The 19,098-nt window shown below is 45.1% G+C and overlaps 3 protein-coding genes across 4 annotated transcripts; all 3 read right to left on the bottom strand.

Annotated features, from left to right (window-relative positions):
- Nucleotides 1-5,654: 5,654 nt before the first annotated feature.
- LOC122413175 (uncharacterized) lies at nucleotides 5,655-9,159 on the bottom strand. The gene is made up of 5 exons (XM_043423348.1): nucleotides 8,859-9,159; nucleotides 8,521-8,780; nucleotides 6,260-6,328; nucleotides 6,088-6,177; nucleotides 5,655-5,819 (listed from the first exon to the last, which is right to left on the bottom strand). Exons 1-5 carry the CDS (start codon nucleotides 9,157-9,159, stop codon nucleotides 5,745-5,747), a joined length of 795 nt encoding a protein of 264 aa, XP_043279283.1. The 3' UTR covers nucleotides 5,655-5,744.
- A 2,513-nt stretch (nucleotides 9,160-11,672) lies between these two features.
- Nucleotides 11,673-14,060, bottom strand: LOC122413401 (pro-resilin-like). Of its 2 annotated transcripts, none has more exons than XM_043423719.1 (3): nucleotides 13,972-14,060; nucleotides 12,582-12,713; nucleotides 11,673-12,225 (listed from the first exon to the last, which is right to left on the bottom strand). In XM_043423719.1, the coding sequence occupies exons 1-3, from the start codon at nucleotides 13,981-13,983 to the stop codon at nucleotides 11,977-11,979; spliced, it is 393 nt and encodes a 130-aa protein (XP_043279654.1). In that variant the 5' UTR covers nucleotides 13,984-14,060; the 3' UTR covers nucleotides 11,673-11,976. The 2 variants fall into 2 exon arrangements, with proteins under 2 accessions (XP_043279654.1, XP_043279655.1); XM_043423720.1 differs by lacking the exon at nucleotides 13,972-14,060 and adding an exon at nucleotides 12,812-12,884.
- Nucleotides 14,061-14,677: 617 nt separating this feature from the next.
- resilin lies at nucleotides 14,678-17,819 on the bottom strand. Its single transcript, XM_043423192.1, has 4 exons — nucleotides 17,717-17,819; nucleotides 16,379-17,620; nucleotides 15,747-16,305; nucleotides 14,678-15,290 (listed from the first exon to the last, which is right to left on the bottom strand). The coding sequence occupies exons 1-4, from the start codon at nucleotides 17,723-17,725 to the stop codon at nucleotides 15,076-15,078; spliced, it is 2,025 nt and encodes a 674-aa protein (XP_043279127.1). The 5' UTR covers nucleotides 17,726-17,819; the 3' UTR covers nucleotides 14,678-15,075.
- Between the last annotated feature and the right edge of the window lie 1,279 nt (nucleotides 17,820-19,098).

Here is a 19,098-nt window from a genome sequence, read left to right as displayed (position 1 = left end):
AAGCTTCGACCGAGTGTTTTTCCTCCTGAATTTTTCATCCGCTTAAATGCACAGGGAAAAAGACTGTTCGTTAGCCCAGCTACACCTGGCGGATCTCACGCGCGCAGCACGATGAAAATAACCAGGTGCCGCGATGAAATTTTGATTGAGCGGTTCATCGGCAGCGTTTATCTTCATTTCATAACTATAATTTTGACCAATTATATAAAACGTATTCGAATTTTCGATCTGCCCGTATAAATGTGCATGCGGGAGCCCCTAGTTGGATGGAGTCGTTAAGGGAGGGGTAAATAAAAATGGATCAGTCGATTACGAGGCTGCCTATCGCTGGAGAATGCATTGTCCGTTTCTTCCAGGTGTCTTGCGAGAAGGTGGAGAACACGTGTCAGAGAGTAAGGCACAAGATGAAAAATCCGAAGAGACGGGAAATTGTGCATCGTCTCGTTACGTAATTCATCAGAGCTGTGTCGGCGTCGTAAGGTTTGCGTGTACCGAAGAAAGCAATTATAATGGCCGGTGAGCAAGCTCGCGAGATTCGTGGCGACTGCTCCGTCCCGCTATCTCACTATTTTTTACTCTCCCAGCAGCAGCAGCAGCATCAGCGTAGAACATGCTCGTAATACTCATCATACGATTAATCTTTAAGCGATTCAATTTCACCGCGTCCTCAGAGTCCCGCGCGCGATCTCTTTTGTTTCCCCGAAGGTGTATTACGATCCACGAATTTATGCGAAATATCGCGAGCTGAGACATCCAAAAGGCCTGTGCGAAGAGCATTATGCATATTTACGAGTCGAAATAATTGCTCGAATTTTTAGCTGAGTTCGAAGTCATCATCGGGCAAATAAGAGGCGATCGTGCGATGGAAGCAAAGCCTCTTTCTTTCGTTCCTTTCTGCACAATCGGTCATGATGAAACGACGATGACGGGGGTCCCAATGACTCCATTTGTGCAATAAATTTTATAAATTAGAGAAGTTCGTTGGAGAAGCTTGCGGGGACAGTATTCAACGACCGGCAAAAAAGGACGTAAAGTTTAAACGTCGTCGGAATATTCAATCGATTCATCTAATCTCGATGGTTTTAGTTCTATTTGCTTCTTGACTCTGAAAAAATAGTATTTCAGTTGTACAAGATCGAGAAGGTGATTTCTTGAGGTGATCACGTTTTTTTCCACTTGATTTACATTTCGTCAAGATTTTATCAAGATTTTCTTTACACTTGACACTTTTGTTGGAACAATTGCATTTGTGTGTGATAAACTCTATTCTCTGTTCAATCGATCGCTCGTGTTGTTCTCCATTATCAGTCAATCTCGTAACGAACTTCCTCCTCAAACTTACCGTGTCGATAACCTCAACTCTAGTGTTATCTCGCATCGATCAGTTCTCAAATTTTCATCTTTGAGTATAAGACACGATACACCATCGTCTGACACGAGTCCCGCAGAGATTTTCTTCTCGTGTGAGTTAAGTCTCGCTCCAGATCAATAATCATATTAAATTCCAACTTGATCGCTGTATTCTAATAAAACTTTTGCTTCATTTCAGAAGTCAAAATGGAATGAACGAAATGAGAATGGGCTTGACGGCCAGGCGGATTCATGTTTCGATAATCGAGCGAGGAGCGTGTGCTCGAGGCATGCGGATCCTCCGCCCTTTCGTCACTGCGCCTGCTTCGCGATAGCGTATACAAGCTTGGCCTAACGCAGGCGAGTGTTGCAAGAAGACTGATCCCCGCGGAGTTGATCGGAATCGTAATCGGCTCCCGGTGCTTGAGCTCATCAGCGTTCGCGGAGATTGGACATGACTCCGTTTGGATTTCATTTTCAATAACTAAATCATATTCCTATTGAGCTCAGGTGCGTTCGCTTAACTCGTAGGTGAAAAAAATGTGTTTGACGAAAGGAAAAAAAGTTGCATTGATTCTATTCACCGAGCGAAATCATTATGTTCGTTCCAATAGATTTCCTCGCCGCTTTTTCCTCCCTGTGGCTCTCCGTTTGCATGCGTTAACGGAGAATGAAAATCGAGCGAATGCGCTCGCATAATAGATGGCGCGCATCAATCGGTTTCCTCGCTCGACGCTGGGCCCGGCCGACGTAATTGCTTCACATCGCGATCACATCATCATAAACATTATGCTCGTGCACGTATTCATCGGCGTGCTTCATACACGTATGTGCGAGCACGGATGTGTGCGGGGGGCTCGGGTCTTCATAAAGATGAGTTTGAGTGTTACATCGCGTAGATAAAAGTCTTTATACATAAGCGGATCTTCTCTCGCTCTACATATGTATCTTACACGCTTCGTAGGAGTCTAAAACCTCCGAGAGAACTCGGTTAATTTCTAAACCGTACAAAATGTTCTTCTCCCCCCCCCCCCCCCCGGCCCCCCGGCCGCTCCGCCGCATCTCCCGGGGGCTCTATGTGTGTACCATTTTTTTTCTCTCTCGCCTGCTGCTGCTCCTGCCTCCCCCTTCACCGCCGCCCTCTTTATTATGCAACGAATATCCATCCCCACGCCCGGTCTTCTCTGGCCACGTGTGTGCGTGCGCGCGCGTGCAAGTGTGTCCGTGTGTGCTTTCTTTTATCTTCTCATCTGCTCTACAACGCCTTGTACGAGAGCGCGAGTAAATGTACTCATCTCTATGGACGTTTGTGCTCACTCTTGTCCTTTTTCCCTTTCCTTTGCCCTCCTCGCCTTCGCGCGAATGTCTAGTGAAGCGAGAATCGCGCTAAATTTCGTAATCTTGCCATTCCGAAGGAAAGGAGATCCTCCGAGTATGTGCCACATGCAAATAACCCAAGATTTAGTCTCGACACTTTTTAACTTCGTCTATCGCGATCTCTCGCGCGGCCCGGCTCACGTGCGTGTACGCCAACCTCAAAGTACGTATTCCGAACGCCGGATTCTGGTGAAGGGGACACTTTTCGGGTACACCATTTAAGGCGATCATCCATGCTCGACTCAATCACGATACGCTTTAGTTTCTTTATTTTTTATGGACCTTTTGCCAAGGTTTACGCACGCTTGCTTATTACGGAGAATCGTCGTATCTCTTTCGCCCACCGACAAATCCCTCGGCTAATTAACTGTCGCATCGAATTTTTGACACCTCTGAAAACATTGTTTTATTCACGAGAGTTTCAGTCGCGTTGGGAAATCGCGTCGAGAGTGTCTCAACTCAACAGAATTATGCTGCGTCATTTTTATATTCGTTTCAATTAAGATCAACTCCGGTAAGTGCTATGAAACAATCGATATAAATAGTGCGCAAGTTGCGTTGGAGGTTTCGCGCGAGGCGATGCCAAAAGGGAATTTATTCACTCGCATTTAATGGCTCTCGTCAATGGCCTCCCATTCGATTTGTATCGACAACGCGAACTGCCTTTATTCGCGTGCGCAACGCTCGGAAGATTTGCGAGTGACTCGCTCAGCGAATCTCTTTCTGATTGATGACGATGCGAAAAATAATTGAATCTTATCATCCCGAAGTTGGGGCAATTGATTTAGAAAGCAGATTCAATCGCTCGTCTGATCGACATGGAAGTTAGAAAAATTATAGGCTCCGTTTGCATCTCGTAATTGATCTGGGAGATCGGGCATTTTTTTTGCGTGCTCGTGGTCAGTCGAGCTGACCTTCTTCCAGGACGAGTTCAGCTCCGGGGTTATAGGGCCGGTGTCGAAACGCGATCTTTAAAACATAAAAATAAGTCGAAGAGCGTATTTCCAATTCGAAGAGGTCATTGCAGGGGACTCAGTCCTTTCGGCCACTGGAATAATAATTAACCGACGAGTTCCTTCGTCTTCGTCCTCGTACGACACGCGGTGCATTTGAAGCGAACCGCGCACGTTTGATGAAAAATATTAAGGGATAAAAGAGGAAAAAATTCATTGCGAGTCTCGTGATCTCGAGGAGCGCCGCGGTATCGGCAAATTTAGGTTCCTCGTTACTTTTTATTATATCTACGAAATTGTGGTCATGCCTCGCGAAACGTTATTACTTCGTGGGCCTCTCTTTCTCTTGATACTGCAAATAAAAAAGGAGGCAATTGCAAAGTAACGTGCTGCACGCGCGCTCATCATTCTTCCCCTTCTTCCCTTTCGCTACTCTCTTTCCCTCATATCTTCCTCGCCCCTTCTTCTTCTTCTTCTTCTTCTTCGTCTCAATCCCTCGACGAGAATGAAGAGGACCTTATGCGCTCCCTGCTCTTACGCCATACATTGGTCAAACAAAATTTCAAGAGTTTTCCCGTTGTACAGTCACTTCAGCCTTTTCGTTCGCACCCAGTTTTTCGGGAGATTCGACTTGTTTTTCCTTCACTGATTAGCATCGATACAGTTTTTTAAATGCACGATTGTTTATCGAAACTTGACAGAGTATAGTCAACGAAATGAATTCCAAGTGCAAACATCGTGAAATAGAAATCTCAAAAGTTGTTGCGAAAATCATGAAGATGAAAATATCAATAGAATTAGCGAGCTTTCCAACGGAGCATTGTGTCCGAGGAACATCGAGAAGCAGCATTCATTTTTGGTCCATTCTGGGATCGAGTGCAGGCTCTAGCTCTGAAGTTCGGAGGGTTCAATTGATTCGACTGTACCATCGAAGCTAACTTGGGAGTCGATAAGGTGAGTGCATATTGCATGCATCTCGGGAGAATTCGGGGCCGGAGCCTGAGAAATCTTTTCCTCGGTGTTTTATGTTGCGATACATGCGCCGTAACTTTTTTTACCGATAATAAAAAAAGAGAAAAACAACCGTGAAGAACCAAGTACCCGAGAATATTCGGCAAAGCATCGAATAAATTAATACCTTTCGAGAAGCAGCGACGAGGGAATACGATTATATATACTCGACGTTATTCGTCCTCGTCTTCGCCCGCGCACCAGCGTTTATGTACGAAAAATGCGAAAACTTTCACGCACGCGTATCTCCGCATGTGGATGCTCAATGGAGGATTGTGGCAGTGAATCGTAAATGCATGGTGCAGCTTCTGCTAGTGCATTCACGCTGATGATGATGATATGACTCCCACGGTGCATCTCATCCCACAATGTTCAGATTTCCACTCGATTCGTTTTTTTGTCGAAACGCGATGATTCTTGCGTGCGAACAACGGAAAGCATGCACGCAGCACCGAGCAAACAAATTTCTCGCTATTTAACAACATTTTTCTCGGATCAGTAAAGCGCGGAGAACGAGGTCCCTCGACCCAAAAATTCGTTGATTCGATGCCTTCGCTCCTTCATCGTTGATCAAACAAAATATTTGTTGAATCAACATTTTTTCTCAGTTTTTTCCAATTTCGAACACCTCCACACGATCTCAAAGCGTTAAATTGTGAGAGTTGTGGTCTCTGAGAAAAAAACTATCGGTTTAGTTCGATCAAAACGATTCTATTGACAGTAATTTTGCCATCGATCGCAGGACCAGACGCGAGGCTGCTTCCAGATTCGTTACCTTCGGTCCAGGCCCCGCGGTATTTTGTAACTCGAAACTTTTTCTGCTGAGAGAACATCGTCTTGAGAATCGTACAAGGTGATCGGCTCGGGATGGATCGGATCTTGTTCGTCTACTTTGAAAAAAACGTGACTAAACGAACGTTCGGTTTTTAATGAGATTTTTTTTCTCTTATATTTATTACTACAAACGTGACAATAATTGGTAACAAAATGAATGAAACTTGAATAGATTTGTTTTTCGAGCTCGATTGAGATGTACAATTGCCTGGTGTGTATTCAGTTTGGATTTTCGTCACAGGATCCCGTGGGCCGAGATACGACGATGAGGTAAGCTGTCAGACCGACGATAATCTTGAATGAAAAGTTATTGGTTTCATGATTAATTAACTTTGAGTTCTCTATAAATTGAACGAGAATTAATGAAAGCATTCGCGAGCAAATTCGCGTTGGCAAACGCATGCAGGCGCGTCTTCCAATTAAAAAGCTTCGTAATAATTGAGTCTCGAGTTGTCCGACAGCAGTTATGCAAGCTCATCATTATTATTTCTATAAGTCGTTGTTGTTGTTGTCGTCGTCGTTTTTTGTATTTATTAATAAAAGCAGTCTTTCATCTCTTCACCATTTTCAATGCCGCATAATCGATAACGAAGAAATTGTTCGCAGTCAGTTGAAGATTCCTGGCCTCGATCTGTCGAACCAACAAGTCCGTCTGAAACGTTTTTTCTATTCATTATTATTTCCATTGGCGATGAGAAAAAAGAAGAGCTTATTGAACGAGGAAATGATCGAACCTCTTGCTTGAGTGGATGATGATCGACGTCCGTCCATTTCTCCCGCAGCAATCGGCCTGCAAGCTTCGCCTGTACGTTTATACATAAATTCGATTTGTAAAAAAGCAGCTTCTTCAAATAACGTTGAAAACCATTTTCATCGAGAATATTAGCGACTCTCTTTCGCCTGCTGCGATTGAACGTCGAGATATTCATCTTAAGGAGATTCACTTTTTTCATTCGTTACGAATAAATTGTATTGAAAAGCATAAAATGACGAATGAAGTCTGCGAAGGTCTTCGAAGGGCTTGTGATCCATGACATTTTAAAAATGATCACGCTTCTAACGTATTCTACAACGATTTCGTCACGAAGGATCCTATCACGATTTTTTTGCTCCTTTGAAATTAGACCGAAATGAATCGTATCGCTTCATCGATTCGATTCCATCGATTATCGTCGTCGATTGCGTCGTCTCGTCGAACGGTTTTTCGCACCGTTACAAACTCGTAACTATAAATAAACTGAGATTAAAGTTTCGCGCAGATTGCTCTCGCTCGGTGCTGCTTCAGAAACAATCGCCCTTTGAGTCGCGCTTTTGACAGACAATATTGTATTACATTTAAATAGAGCGCGCGGTAAACTTGTTTGGATTTTCCGTCAGTATAGAGCGAGCGGAGACGAGCAGTTTGTAGAGTCATCGTGAATGGATTTGGTCGGCGAGTCATCGACGATTACGTGAACGCGGAACACACATGGACGCGCGTACTCCGCGAGGAGGTTATCTAAAAGTCGTTCTAAAGCGAAGAGGCGATAGCGCGAAGCCTCAAACTGCTTAACTCTTGAAAAAGAGCAGGCTTTCGTGGGAGCTCAGGATTAGAGGTTTGCTCGAGCAAATGCCTGCGAATCCGTGCGAATTTATCGATCGCGATGGAAATCATAAAATTCATTGGGGATCGTGCACAGAATGCGATCTCGAAGGGTGAAGCTCGTGTCGGTTACGCGACATTGCGGCTCGTCAGGATTTCTAACGATGATGCGAACGTTCGCATGCATTTACAGTTATCTTTGCTCCCGTTGGTACACGCGACAGCGTCTAGACACGTGGACTAATCAAATAAGAATTAACAGAAATTTGACCCAAGTCTGTGATCCTGCTGAGTCTCGAAGACCAACGCATCATTCAGTGACGTTTCAGTCCCTGGCACTTATTCATGCGGGAAGAAACGATGCGATTTTTGAACAATGAAGAAATATGGAGCTTTGTGGAAGAATAGTGCAACTTCAAGGTCACCACTGGGAACGCACGATCCACGATGAAGCGACGACGCATCATGCAACAATAAATGGAAAGCCTTGAATCGCATTAAAAATCACCATTTTTTTCACCCATTTTGACCTTTTTACCTTGTGAAATAATCAAAGATCGCGGCCTTGGTACGCGATCAATCATCGTTACGGGATTAGAAAAGTGGTGAGATATCACTTTCGATCTAACTTAGTAGATCACTTGTGTATAAAACAGCCTACGCTCTGTTCAGCTCTTCGGTCATCCTTTTTTCTTTTACTCTTACTCTTACCGTAATATCTTTCGAAATATCAAGCATCCCGAGTGGCTCACTCTCCATACTTTAGCAGCAATGTGAGCTCGCGAGACTCATCAGTGCAACAAAAAGGGGCACAGATCAGCTCGCTCGCCCTCTCTCTTTCTTTCTCAGCATCAACTAGAAATCCGTGAGCGTGTGACGCGCGCAGTACGTTTTGCAACTCAAGAATTTCCGTCTCGGAAGGATCTTCAATCAACACCGACGCACTTTACGAGCGGCAACGACGAAACTCCGAGGAAGAAAAAAAGCGTAGAAAAAAATGGATGAAACAAAAGTGGTGCCTTCTCGCGATCTGGATTGATGATCGTCTCGCTAAACGGCCCACTTTTTTCGTCAATTCGATTTTGTCAAAGGCCATGACCGACATTTTCCTTTTTTCGATTTTTTCTTCCTTCCCGTTGTTTTTTCTTTCTCAAATCGCAGACCGATACCGCCATAATTATCGCCCGCGAACGTAATACTTTGCCAAAGTGATTTTTGGGCAAAAAAATATGGCGAATCGCTCCAATGACTTTGGCGTTCGCGCGTCGAGGACGCTCGGCTCTTACGCGTCGTCCTTTGCTCTTTCCGTCTACTCGAAAGCCTCATTTTTCGTGAGAAATCCCATTGTGATAATGAATTAATAAAGGTGTCGTGCGCATTGTGCTAATGGCGTGGGATCGCAAATGGGTTTACCTGTAACGTCACGCTGTGACAACTATTGATCACGTAAACGTATTTGCCGAGGTAGAAAACCAGCCACAGGGCATCGACTGCCGTGTCAATCGAATTTTTCGAATTACCCAAAGTCAGGGATATTGATCGCAAATAAAAACAACTAGCGACGAAATAAACGGTGAAACTCGTTAGGATAACGATTCCGTAAGCTTCGCTCAAATTCGTTGCAGCGTTTACGAGCTTCTCGTGACTTTTGTTTATCAGTCGCAGTCTAAAAACTGGGTAAAATAGAAACGACGGAGCGATCACATGCGAAGATTCTTACGGACGTTAAAATTCGACGATCAAAAATTTACCATTATTCATGTCCGCTTCGAGGTTACTCGAACTACTTTTCTGGAAAATTTTCATCGTCGGAATAACTTGGTTGATCACTTCGAAACGTCGTCGAATTTTCGCCATAAGTATTGCAAAACTTGCTATAGCGATACTGTTGACAAACTGAGGATAAGAGTTGACGATCCAGACGAAAACGAAGTTGTGCGTCGTGCCGGGCAAAGCTTGTGGAAAATATTCGAGGAGGTTGAAGAGAATCGTCCAGAAAATGACTTCGGTCAGTTGGGCGAAATCCATCCTCGCGAACTGCGTGAAATCCATGCCCAGGTTAACGAGTTTGAATTTCTCGTCAACGATACTGAGCTCAGTGCCCGTGTGGACAATTTTTCGGGTGTTTTTCAGCCCCGAGACGATCATTATTTTCATGAAAATTGGGTTGAAATAAGCCTGCAGTATTCGCAGTGTGCTCGACTTTGAATAGACCCGCATAGTTTCGTACATTTCGATAAACTCGCCAATCGTCATTGCATATAAATAACAATAAAGGACGTGCACGAGGATCGCGTAAACGTAGCCGGGGAACATTCTCGTGAAAATCACCGGTGCCCGGAGCCCTGCAACAAACGTGATCGATGAGACTCGTAAATAAAAGTAGAAACGTTCGAAGCTTCGAAGATGATTTTTCACGAAGTATAAAACTTGTAGAATATAAAAAAATTACTAAATTTTCGTATCAGGCGATTGAAAGAATGCGATAGAGTGATGAATCGAGGGGAGAGAAACCGCTGAAATGAAATGTACTCACCGATGAGTCCTGTAATGAAAAACACTCCGTCGCTCTCAGCGAACGTATTTTTCGCGTCAACGATCCTCATGCCGGAAAATCTCGTAGTCGAGTTCACAAATAATACGGGAATTTATTGATCGGTAAAGGTGTACGGGGACTTGTGTGCTTTTTGAATAAAAAGCTACGACTGGACGGAAACTCTCGATTGCAAGAGTTGGAGGAATCGTGACTCCTCCGTCACAAAATGCAACACGTTGTCATGGCTCCTGTATCAACAATTATCCGTGCGCGTATGCATTAATAAATAAAACATCGGGGCGATAGAGTGTCATGCGAGCTTTTCAACCTTGATAGGAATGAGCGATGAATAGTTAATCAATCACGAACGTAGGGCAAGAGAAATTCGAGATGAATTATAACAGTGGCTCTGCTCTTGTCAGTTTGTCGTGGCTAATATAAAATTATTCACCCTCGAATCAATGTTATTTTAGTACGATATCGTTCGTCTTGTTTGCTCTTAAAATCATTAAATATGCTTCCGCGATTATTGAGCACCGACGGGAACGATTTTATATTTTGACCTTTCGATATTTTTATATTTGGCTAATCCTGCGGCAAATCGACTTCGGAATTTGCACATTCTCGTGCTCTGAAAACACCATCGTTCGAGTGCATGCTACTTCGATTATTCAATAATCCCAGTCTGGTGATCGACTCCTCATTGGCATTGGGGAGCGAGCGACGGAAACGAGGAAAGTAAAAACCCGAAGAAAACGAAAATCACAAAAATCAGCAGAGCCTTTGAAAATTGTTGTTTCCATTCGCCAATTTGTGTGTTGTTTCGGAAACTCAGAAAAGTGTCGAAATGAACGAGGACGGAAATAAAAATGTGCCCAGTCGTTATGGAATGTTGCCTACACTCACGAATAAATAATATACACACGGCACATAAAATATGGAGAGAGATAGTGGCGCGATGACACTGTCGCGTCGATCGGTCGCCCATACATAACCGCACAGCGCCAGACCGACTATCGACAATGTGGCTTTTCAATTATTTTCGTTCGACAAACACGCATTACAACGAGAGCTTTTACCTCTCTCTCTCGCTCGATTTTCCATTGAATTTACGGAATAACCGAGTGATATTTAATCAATCGACTTTTCTCGCGACGATATTTCAACAGTCACCCTTTTTACAGATATTATTTAATGCAGGCTTTTGTTCGAGGCGCAGCAATTTCGCGATTCTTCACTCGAACCTCCGAAATTTAATATCACATTATCTGATGGCATCGGTGTACGGTATCATCGAATTTGTTTCGGTGAGAGGACATTTTATTGAAAATAAGAGAATAATTATTCGCTTCAAAGCGATTAAATGAATTAGAGATGCAAGTAATGAATTGTGGGATTAATCATTGATTTTTATCTGCGAATATATGCAGGGAAGATTCGATCGTTCATTTTTCGGATTTTTTTTTAAATTCGGCCTGTCGGAGGTTGAAATTTAGAAAGAGAAGCTCAAACGTTCGGAATTTGTTGAAACAGGCGATCCTTTCGCTGAAGTATCCGTTGAGGTACTCGCGCGCATGAACGAGGACAGTGTCGAGCTCTCGTGGTAAAACACGAAATTACATCGAGATCTGGAACGAATGTCTTCAGCAACCGAGCACGATTACTGGCAGCCAGTAAGCTCCGTTTGCCGATTTTTCTTCCTCTACTTTCCTTTTCAAAATAAATTAATAACTTTCCGATTGCATCGATTCATTTATACTTTTTCTAAAGTTGTACCAATTCCCGTAGAAAAAATGCTGGGAATGAGGTTTTTAAAAAAGGCATTTCGAAGCACTTGAAATCGCAGAATGTGCTTTCCACGTTTGAATTTTCGTCCAGTTCCGAGTTTCGTTGGAGGATTAATTTTCCAGCTTATTCTTCAGCGTTGGAATATCAAAGTTTTGAGGAAAATTCAGAGGCAAGTGTCACGCTGTTTTTGTCTTTTTCATTGAATTTTTATTCGTTTTTGTCTCTCGTGTGGCTGGTAAAGTCGAGATTTGCGATGCAAATACAGTAAGTACGGTTCGTGCCTTTACATAATGTGATTTCAAATACTTTAATGAAGCATAAAAATCACAAAGATTGATGAAAAAATTATTTTTCAACCGGGGACGATTTACAGTCTGTGAGAGTATTCGTGACAGCGAGAACAATTTCGTTAACGTGACTATAATAATTATACAACTAAATAATAATAATAATAATAATAACAATCACAATAAAATAAAAAGCATCGATATTTAATAGTCTCACGGGAATCGAAAAAAGTGTTTAATATTATCATAATCGATGAATTATTTATATTTGTAGCCTTCGTCACCGCCGGACGAAGGTGCTGGGTAGGTCGCTGTACCTTCGTACCGTATTATGGGCCGATAACCTCCCGCGTCAGCGATATAATCGACTATTTGAGTTCTGCCGTCGGGCAGTAAGACGTGATAAGTGCCTTTGGCTTCCTCGTCTTTGCGCATTTCGCGGTGACCGAAATCCAAGCCGACCGCGGCGTCTTGGACTTCGTACGAAAATTCATAGTTGGCTGGATCCTGAGTAAAAAACGTAGAATTTTTTAGTTCAATTTGGCTCATCGAGATGACGATTTCAGTTGAAAGAGAGCTTCTTTGGCGAGAGAACAAGCGGCTAAATACGAGCAAAAGTCTAGCGCATGAATCACGACTTTTTCGTCGCCGTAAAAAAGCTTGCTGCACAATGCTTTGTCGTAATCTCTCGAGATTAACAGCTCGAGCTTTCGGTCTGGCAGGAGAGGAATGTGGAAACCACTTCCTTGCGGAAGGGGCTCAAATCTCGCGCAAAATTACGAGGCAGTCATGTGCTCGTTTCGAGTAAAAATAATCCACGCGTTTCAACCTCCGATCCTTTTTTTCCTCGTTTTTTCTCTTACCCCTGCCCAATCGTCCGGATGGCCACCACCGCCGCCTCCACCTGGTGCTCTGCCTCCGCTCGGTGGCAAGTACGCTGGGCCTTGCGGCTCGCTTCGAATCGTCCCTACCATCATCGCCAGCAGGGTCGCAATCTGTCCGGTTTAAACAAAAATAAAACAATAGTTAAATGAGTGCAGTGGCACTTGGAATATGAGAGAGGAGCGGATGGCTATTTTCTTGAAATTCATACGATCGAGTGAGGGATGTAAATGAATCATAGGAACGGGGCAACGAACTCGTTTCACTCGGATTTATGCCGCTGCTTTCTGACACACTCTTCGACTTATGGTTGCAATGTTAACAGCATGAGTCGACTTCTCAAACTTCAAAGGGATCCTCAGAGAGGCTTGGAATATTCCAAGCAGAAAAGTTACAGCGAGATGTGATTGTCATCAAAGTTAATTTCTTCGTTCATAGACGAATCTATAAAGTAAGAGCGTATTTTGTAAATAATCGATGTTCGGCGATCATGCTTTGTGAGGGAGATTCTTAAGCGACGTTTTTTTGACAGGAAGATCTAAATATCGCATGGCATGGCAAGTCCCCATACGTGAAAGTGTTACAAGTTAAATGAAGAGTCGTGATCGAGGAAGTTCTGTCTTTTCGAAGTTTTCCCCATCATTATATATATATACGTAGTTATATTAATGTAAATGTTGGCACTTAAAGTTTGCTGCAGAATTTCTAAGCACGTGAAAACCAAGAGAATACTGGATAGACATTTAAATAGCCTTCCGGGCATCGAGCATTGATTAACGCCGAGTGGCAGCAGTAGCTCGGCAAGGTTGAGGCGGTCGGGGCTCCAAGAGTTCCTTGGAGATGTGTGCTATTGATGGTGAAATAGGAATAAAGGTACTCGGAGGAGAAATGGAGAACAAGAGAGAAAGAGGGCCGAGTAAAGATAGAGTGGAGAAGAAAAAGGTTGGGTGGGGCCGAGGGCTTGCATACTTGGGTATGCAGATGACCCGTTCCTTAAGCCAAGTAGTTGCAAATTATTGTTTGAGCAGCTCCCGAGGGTGCTTGCTATTGTAGACTCCCAAGGCTTCGGTCCCTCGTTCGCTTTTCCGGTTTGAATAACGCATAAAGTTTTGGCGAAGCGGATGCTTTGTTGTTTTCTTTTTTAACATGAAGCACATCGTTGCACATAATCACTCTATTAAAAATATGGACAGATGTATAGGCGATTTGTGAATGCACAAAAACTCCGCGATTAACGATGAATTCGACAAATTATCCGATCGTTTGATCAATGTGAAACGACGTCACTTCGAAAACGAATATTTTTTGCCTTTCATGCTCTCCAAACGAAGCGCGGTATTGTTTTTTTTTTGCAGGATTAACGATACCCACCTTGAGAAGCATGAGAAGTTTTTTGGTCCCGTGATCAACGAAAGAATGATGAATAATTTGAGATACAGTAAAAATGTGTCTTTGGAGAAATGAACTATGAGACAGAAGGAAGAAATGTGACTCGCGTTGCCTTTATACCTCGAGGATTCGCATTTCTGTACTTCTTCGTGCTCGTTCTCTCCCTACCCGGGGAAAGGCAGAGCAAAGAAGGAGGCTCGCAATTGTAATGAAGATTGAAACATAGTCATTTGGTTGTAGCGTCATGTTGATATAGCACGAAATGTACGACCGTTATTATGTCTCATAATCCAACCGCAATATTTTCGAGACGACTGAGAAACCTGGGCCCAGAGCCGCGTCATCTCCTGCTCACAAGAGCAACGTCCTGCATCGAGGGGATTTTTTCCCGCTTCTTCTTCTTTCCTTTCCTTCCTTCAAACGTCTATATATAACTCTCGTTCTCCTCACCGAGTTCCTGATTCCTCGGGCAATACTCATCGCCGACAATCTCGGCGTATTTCACAATTCCTCGACCCCTCCCCTTTGACGATCCCTGACGAAGTACGTTTTGTAAAGACCAGCAGCGCGAGCCAGAAATATGCGGATTCGAAGGAATAAAGACAGTTAAAGGAAATGCTTAAGGGAAGTTACCGAAGAGAGAATTCTTTTTCTCGGATATTTCTCATTGAATTTACTATTTGTACGCTTTAATCCTCATATATACGGCGTATAAAGCATTTTCATCGACAATATTTTGGAGTCTATGTATACATACGCACGAAACAATGCATATAAGTATAAAATAACGTATATAAGTATCAATAGAAGAATATTAACATAAATAAGATCATGTGAGTTTCGTGAGTAATAACAAAATGTTGATAACGATATCGAGGGTTGAACAGATGATGAAAAAACTCGTAGGACCTCACGTTGGAACGTTGATACGAATGGCGAGCCGCAGCAATATTCGTAAATGAGACCCACGTGGAATAATGTGATTGAGCTAAGAGTTTCGCGAGTCATAATGTGGAAGGAGTTAATCCGCAGTTGAGATTATTCCCCTCGCATCGTTAACGTCGCAACCGTTGTAGTGAATTTTCATCAGTATTGATATCCACCGTTGGCTTCGGCATCACCTCCGCTACCGGATGGATAACCACCGCCGCCGCTGCCACCGCCCCCGGAGCCGGAGAAGCCTCCGCTGCTCGGTCCGCCAGACGAATATCCACCGTTACCACCGTTCTGGCCACTGGGAGCGTTGTTACCAGCATCGCCGAAACCGCCGCCAGGTCGGCCTGATGGGTAGCCGCCGGCTCCTGTAACGTCGTCGTTATTTATCGTTTCGTGGCTCCGTACTGTGCACTATTCAGACTGCCTCTCGGTCTCTACAGTTGCACACGTTCACACTTGGATACGTATTCACTCGTATAAAGCTAGAGGAGGGAAATCTCCGTGTGGTGATTTAATTTAGCTCGATATACATTCGTTATGCGAGACCTCTGTAACTCACTCGCTCTCTTTCTCTGTTCCTCTGGGGCGCGGAGGGCGATGGAACAACGGTGGCACGAAATCGCCTCAAAGTTTTGGGGCTCGATACAACTACGGAGTCGAGTGAGTGCTACTGTGTTCTGAGTTTACGAAGAGACGTGGGTGTTGCTACATGCATGGAGGGGATGATGTAGGAAAATTCATTTGCGCGTCATCGGGACATGGAATTCCAGGGGAGTTAAGATTGAATATTTCAAGCTTCGGAGGTTTGTTTTATTACTCACCGTTTCCTGATGAACTGCTTCCACCTCTGAAGCTTTCGGCGCCCCCGTTGGATGGGCCACCCGAGGCATAGCCGCCATTAGCATTGCTCGATCCGCCGAAACCACCGCCGTTATTTCCACCAGCTTCCTGGCCGGATGGGTAGCCTCCGTTTCCACCGCCGAAGCCTCCATTTGGTCCGCCCGATGAGTATCCTCCGCCGTTATTAGAGTCTCCGAATCCAGCTCCGCCGTTGCCGCGGTTGTTTCCCGAGCCTGAAGGTCCGCCGGACGGATAGCCAGATGAGTCGCCGCCAGGTCCTCCTGAACTGTATCCATCGTCTCCGGGTCCGCCCGAACTGTATCCATCACCGCCAGCGGCGTTGGCTTCGCCCTCGTATCTTATCTGCGGCTTGAAGCCGTCCTGGTCTGCTTCGTATTCGACAATCTGTTTTCTTCCATCTGGTAATAGAACGTTGAACATTCCTTGTGCACGATCGCCGTCGCGGCTCTCCGTTTGCCCGAATTCCGTTCCGGTTTCGGCGTCCTTGACTTCATAATTGAACTCGTACTTGGCTGGTTCCTGTTTTAATGGTGGATTCTCATAATTGATGCACTAAACGACCGAATGAGTTTAATTACGATGAAGAACTTACGGTGCTCTCTTCCTCCTGGCCTCCGGGTCCACCGCTTCCGTAACCCTCTGCTCCTCCATTGCCACCGTTACCGAATGGATTTGAGCCAGCGTTGTCACCGGGTCCCCCTGACGGGTAACCAGCGCCGCCTCCAAATCCGTTGTTCCCAGGTGCTCCAGCCGCTGGAGGCACGTAACTGTTCGGTGGGCTTCCACCTCCGTTCAAACTCGAAGGGTTATTTCCACCGGGTCTGTTTCCTCCGCCGTTGCCGTTGCCGCCTCCAGGTGCTCCGTAGCTGTTCGAAGGTCTTCCAGCTCCGTTGCCATTGCCGCCTCCCGGTGCGCCGTAACTATTGGAAGGTCTGCCGGCTCCGTTACCATTGCCGCCTCCTGGAGCTCCATAACTATTGGAAGGTCTACCACCGCCGTTACCACCGGAGCCCTGGCCGCCTTGTCCACCATTGCCATTTCCCGGTGCCCCATAGCTGCTGGAAGGTCTTCCACCTCCATTGCCTCCGAAATTCTGTCCTCCTTGTCCCCCGTTACCGTTTCCAGGAGCTCCATAACTGCTAGAGGGTCTTCCACCTCCATTACCACCGGAGCCCTGACCTCCTTGGCCTCCATTACCATTCCCGGGTGCTCCATAACTGCTCGAAGGTCTTCCGCCTCCGTTACCACCAAAGCCCTGTCCCCCTTGGCCATTGCCTTGTCCAGGCGCTCCATAACTACTGGAAGGCCTTCCCCCTCCGTTGCCGTTTCTTCCTCCTTGTCCCCCGGATCCAAAGCCATTACCACCGCCACCAGGAGCTCCGTACGAGTTCGAAGGCTGCTGTGAACCACCACCAAAGTCTCCGAACCCACCGCCCGGAGGACCATACGAGTCCGATGGACGTCCACCAGCTCCTCCGTTGTTTCCGAAACCTTGTCCCCCTCCACCGCCGCCATTTCCACCAGAGCTGCCGCGGTCGGGTGGCCCGTAGCTGTTGGAGGGTCTGCCACCCCCGTTTCCTCCACCGTTACCCCCGAAGCCGCCACCGCCACCGCCCCGAGGACCAGACCCATTTCCACCGCCATTTCCACCGCCATTTCCACGACCGCCAGAGCCTAAGGGATTGCTTCCTCCAAATCCTGGTGGTCCGTACTGGCTGGATGGTCCGCCATTGCCACCACCGTTACCTCCACCGCGACCTGGTGGAAGATAAGAGTTGACCGGTGGCTCGGGTCTCGCCAACACGACGACGATCACCGTAGCTCCTAACAGCAACTGATAAAAATGTCTTCAATTTATTTAGTTCTTCAACTTTTAAATGAAACTTCAAAACTCAAGGCAACAAGAACATTTACGTAAATGCAAACTCACTTTAAACATTTTCACTTGAATTTAAGCTTATCGGGGGACGCCTCTTTATCTAATATATATACACGTTTGCATATAGTATTGTACGATAAAGTTTATCAACGCCTCTCCTATCACTCGAGTCTCTGAGCTTTAAACTCAAATTCGTTACGTTTAATCTCTCCCTCTCTTTCTCTCTTCGGTTTTCGGTCTCTTGCTCCACCCTGCAGTTCGCTGCTAGAGTGGTTTGCCGCGAATGACAAACCTGGATACCTCTAATCCGCTTTATATATATTCGAACTGGCTATACAACAAACAAACACACGTGCACACTAATACAAGAGAGCGCGTGTGTTCTGATGTTACTACGAGTCAAGCAGACGAGCACACACGGTAGTAACATCCCAGAGTGAAGATTCTAAATCATGGATTTAGTCCAAAAGGGGGGAAAGAGATTTATCCGTGAATAACGCTTGTAAGCGTGTGTCACACCGGTGAATCCTGGTATCGGTGATGACGACGAGGATGCCAACGACCAGGAGGCTCTGCCGAACGGCGGGGCAGGAGGGACTTTACTTCTCTTCTATAGGCATTGGCACACGTACGCTTATATATACAGACAAACGTATGTAGCCCAACGCGAGTTGTAAGACCCGCGAGAAGAGGATCCTAGTAGCATCCTCGAGATAACGAGAGACTCTCTCGGCTATTCAGTCCCGTGTATTTTCGTATATCAGAGTTGGGTCTACCGGTGTGTGTTCGCTCGCTCGCATGCGTGTGTGTGTGTTTGTGTGTGTGCAAGCCCAACTGCTCTGATTTACCATCCGACATCAACCGTACGTGTTCCCTTTCCTCCTCCGCGAAATCCTTCATTCTCGTCTATCATACACTCTTATTCTCGAATCCTCTATTCGCACATCTCGTCATACATATTCTCGCGTCCTCGACTATTGCGCCAATTCTATAACACGTGTGTGTACCGAAGAAAAGTTGTTTGGAAACTAGGATCCTCGCTGTTGACAAGCCGAAACATCGAACTCGAAAAAAAATCATTAATTATTGTGCTATCTCCAACGTTCCGAGGAACGGGCCTCGTCGAATGCCCCATTTACTCTGACGCTTACTTCGACAATGTTACAAAACGAACAGCCCAAAAGTTTCGTGAATTCATGACCATGAATCATTCGCTTCATAAATTTATGTACTTTTACATTAACGAGGTCAACTCGCATTCATTTTTTGGGGATTTTTCGCCATTTTCTTGCGGTGAGGAAAAAAAGACTTTTGACATTTAGAGGGTTTAATTTTTGCGTTCTGATATCTCGGGTAGATTCGATGTAAAACTCTCGGTTGATCTGAGAAGAAGAAACCAAAGAGCGTTTTGATTTGTAAAGCAGTGGCTATCG

This window comes from Venturia canescens, chromosome 7 (genome assembly GCF_019457755.1).
Source record: "Venturia canescens isolate UGA chromosome 7, ASM1945775v1, whole genome shotgun sequence".
Lineage (NCBI taxonomy): Eukaryota > Metazoa > Arthropoda > Insecta > Hymenoptera > Ichneumonidae > Venturia > Venturia canescens.
This window is presented reverse-complemented; position numbering and strand designations above follow the sequence as displayed.

Bases quoted from the DNA above. Each gene is read 5' to 3' on its own strand.
- LOC122413175 (XM_043423348.1), bottom strand. From the start codon at position 9,159: ATGGATTTCACGCAGTTCGCGAGGATGGATTTCGCCCAACTGACCGAA. The intron at 8,781-8,858 runs GTAAATTTTTGA...TATTTTACCCAG, and splicing joins CGAAGCGGACATGAATAATG to TTTTTAGACTGCGACTGATA. The intron at 5,820-6,087 runs GTGAAGAGATGA...TTTTCATTCAAG, and splicing joins ATTATGCGGCATTGAAAATG to ATTATCGTCGGTCTGACAGC.
- LOC122413401 (XM_043423719.1), bottom strand. The intron at 12,226-12,581 runs GTAAGAGAAAAA...TTTTTTACTCAG, and splicing joins ATCCGGACGATTGGGCAGGG to GATCCAGCCAACTATGAATT.
- resilin (XM_043423192.1), bottom strand. The intron at 16,306-16,378 runs GTAAGTTCTTCA...CCATTAAAACAG, and splicing joins GCCAGGAGGAAGAGAGCACC to GAACCAGCCAAGTACGAGTT. The intron at 15,291-15,746 runs GTGAGTAATAAA...ACGACGTTACAG, and splicing joins AAGCAGTTCATCAGGAAACG to GAGCCGGCGGCTACCCATCA.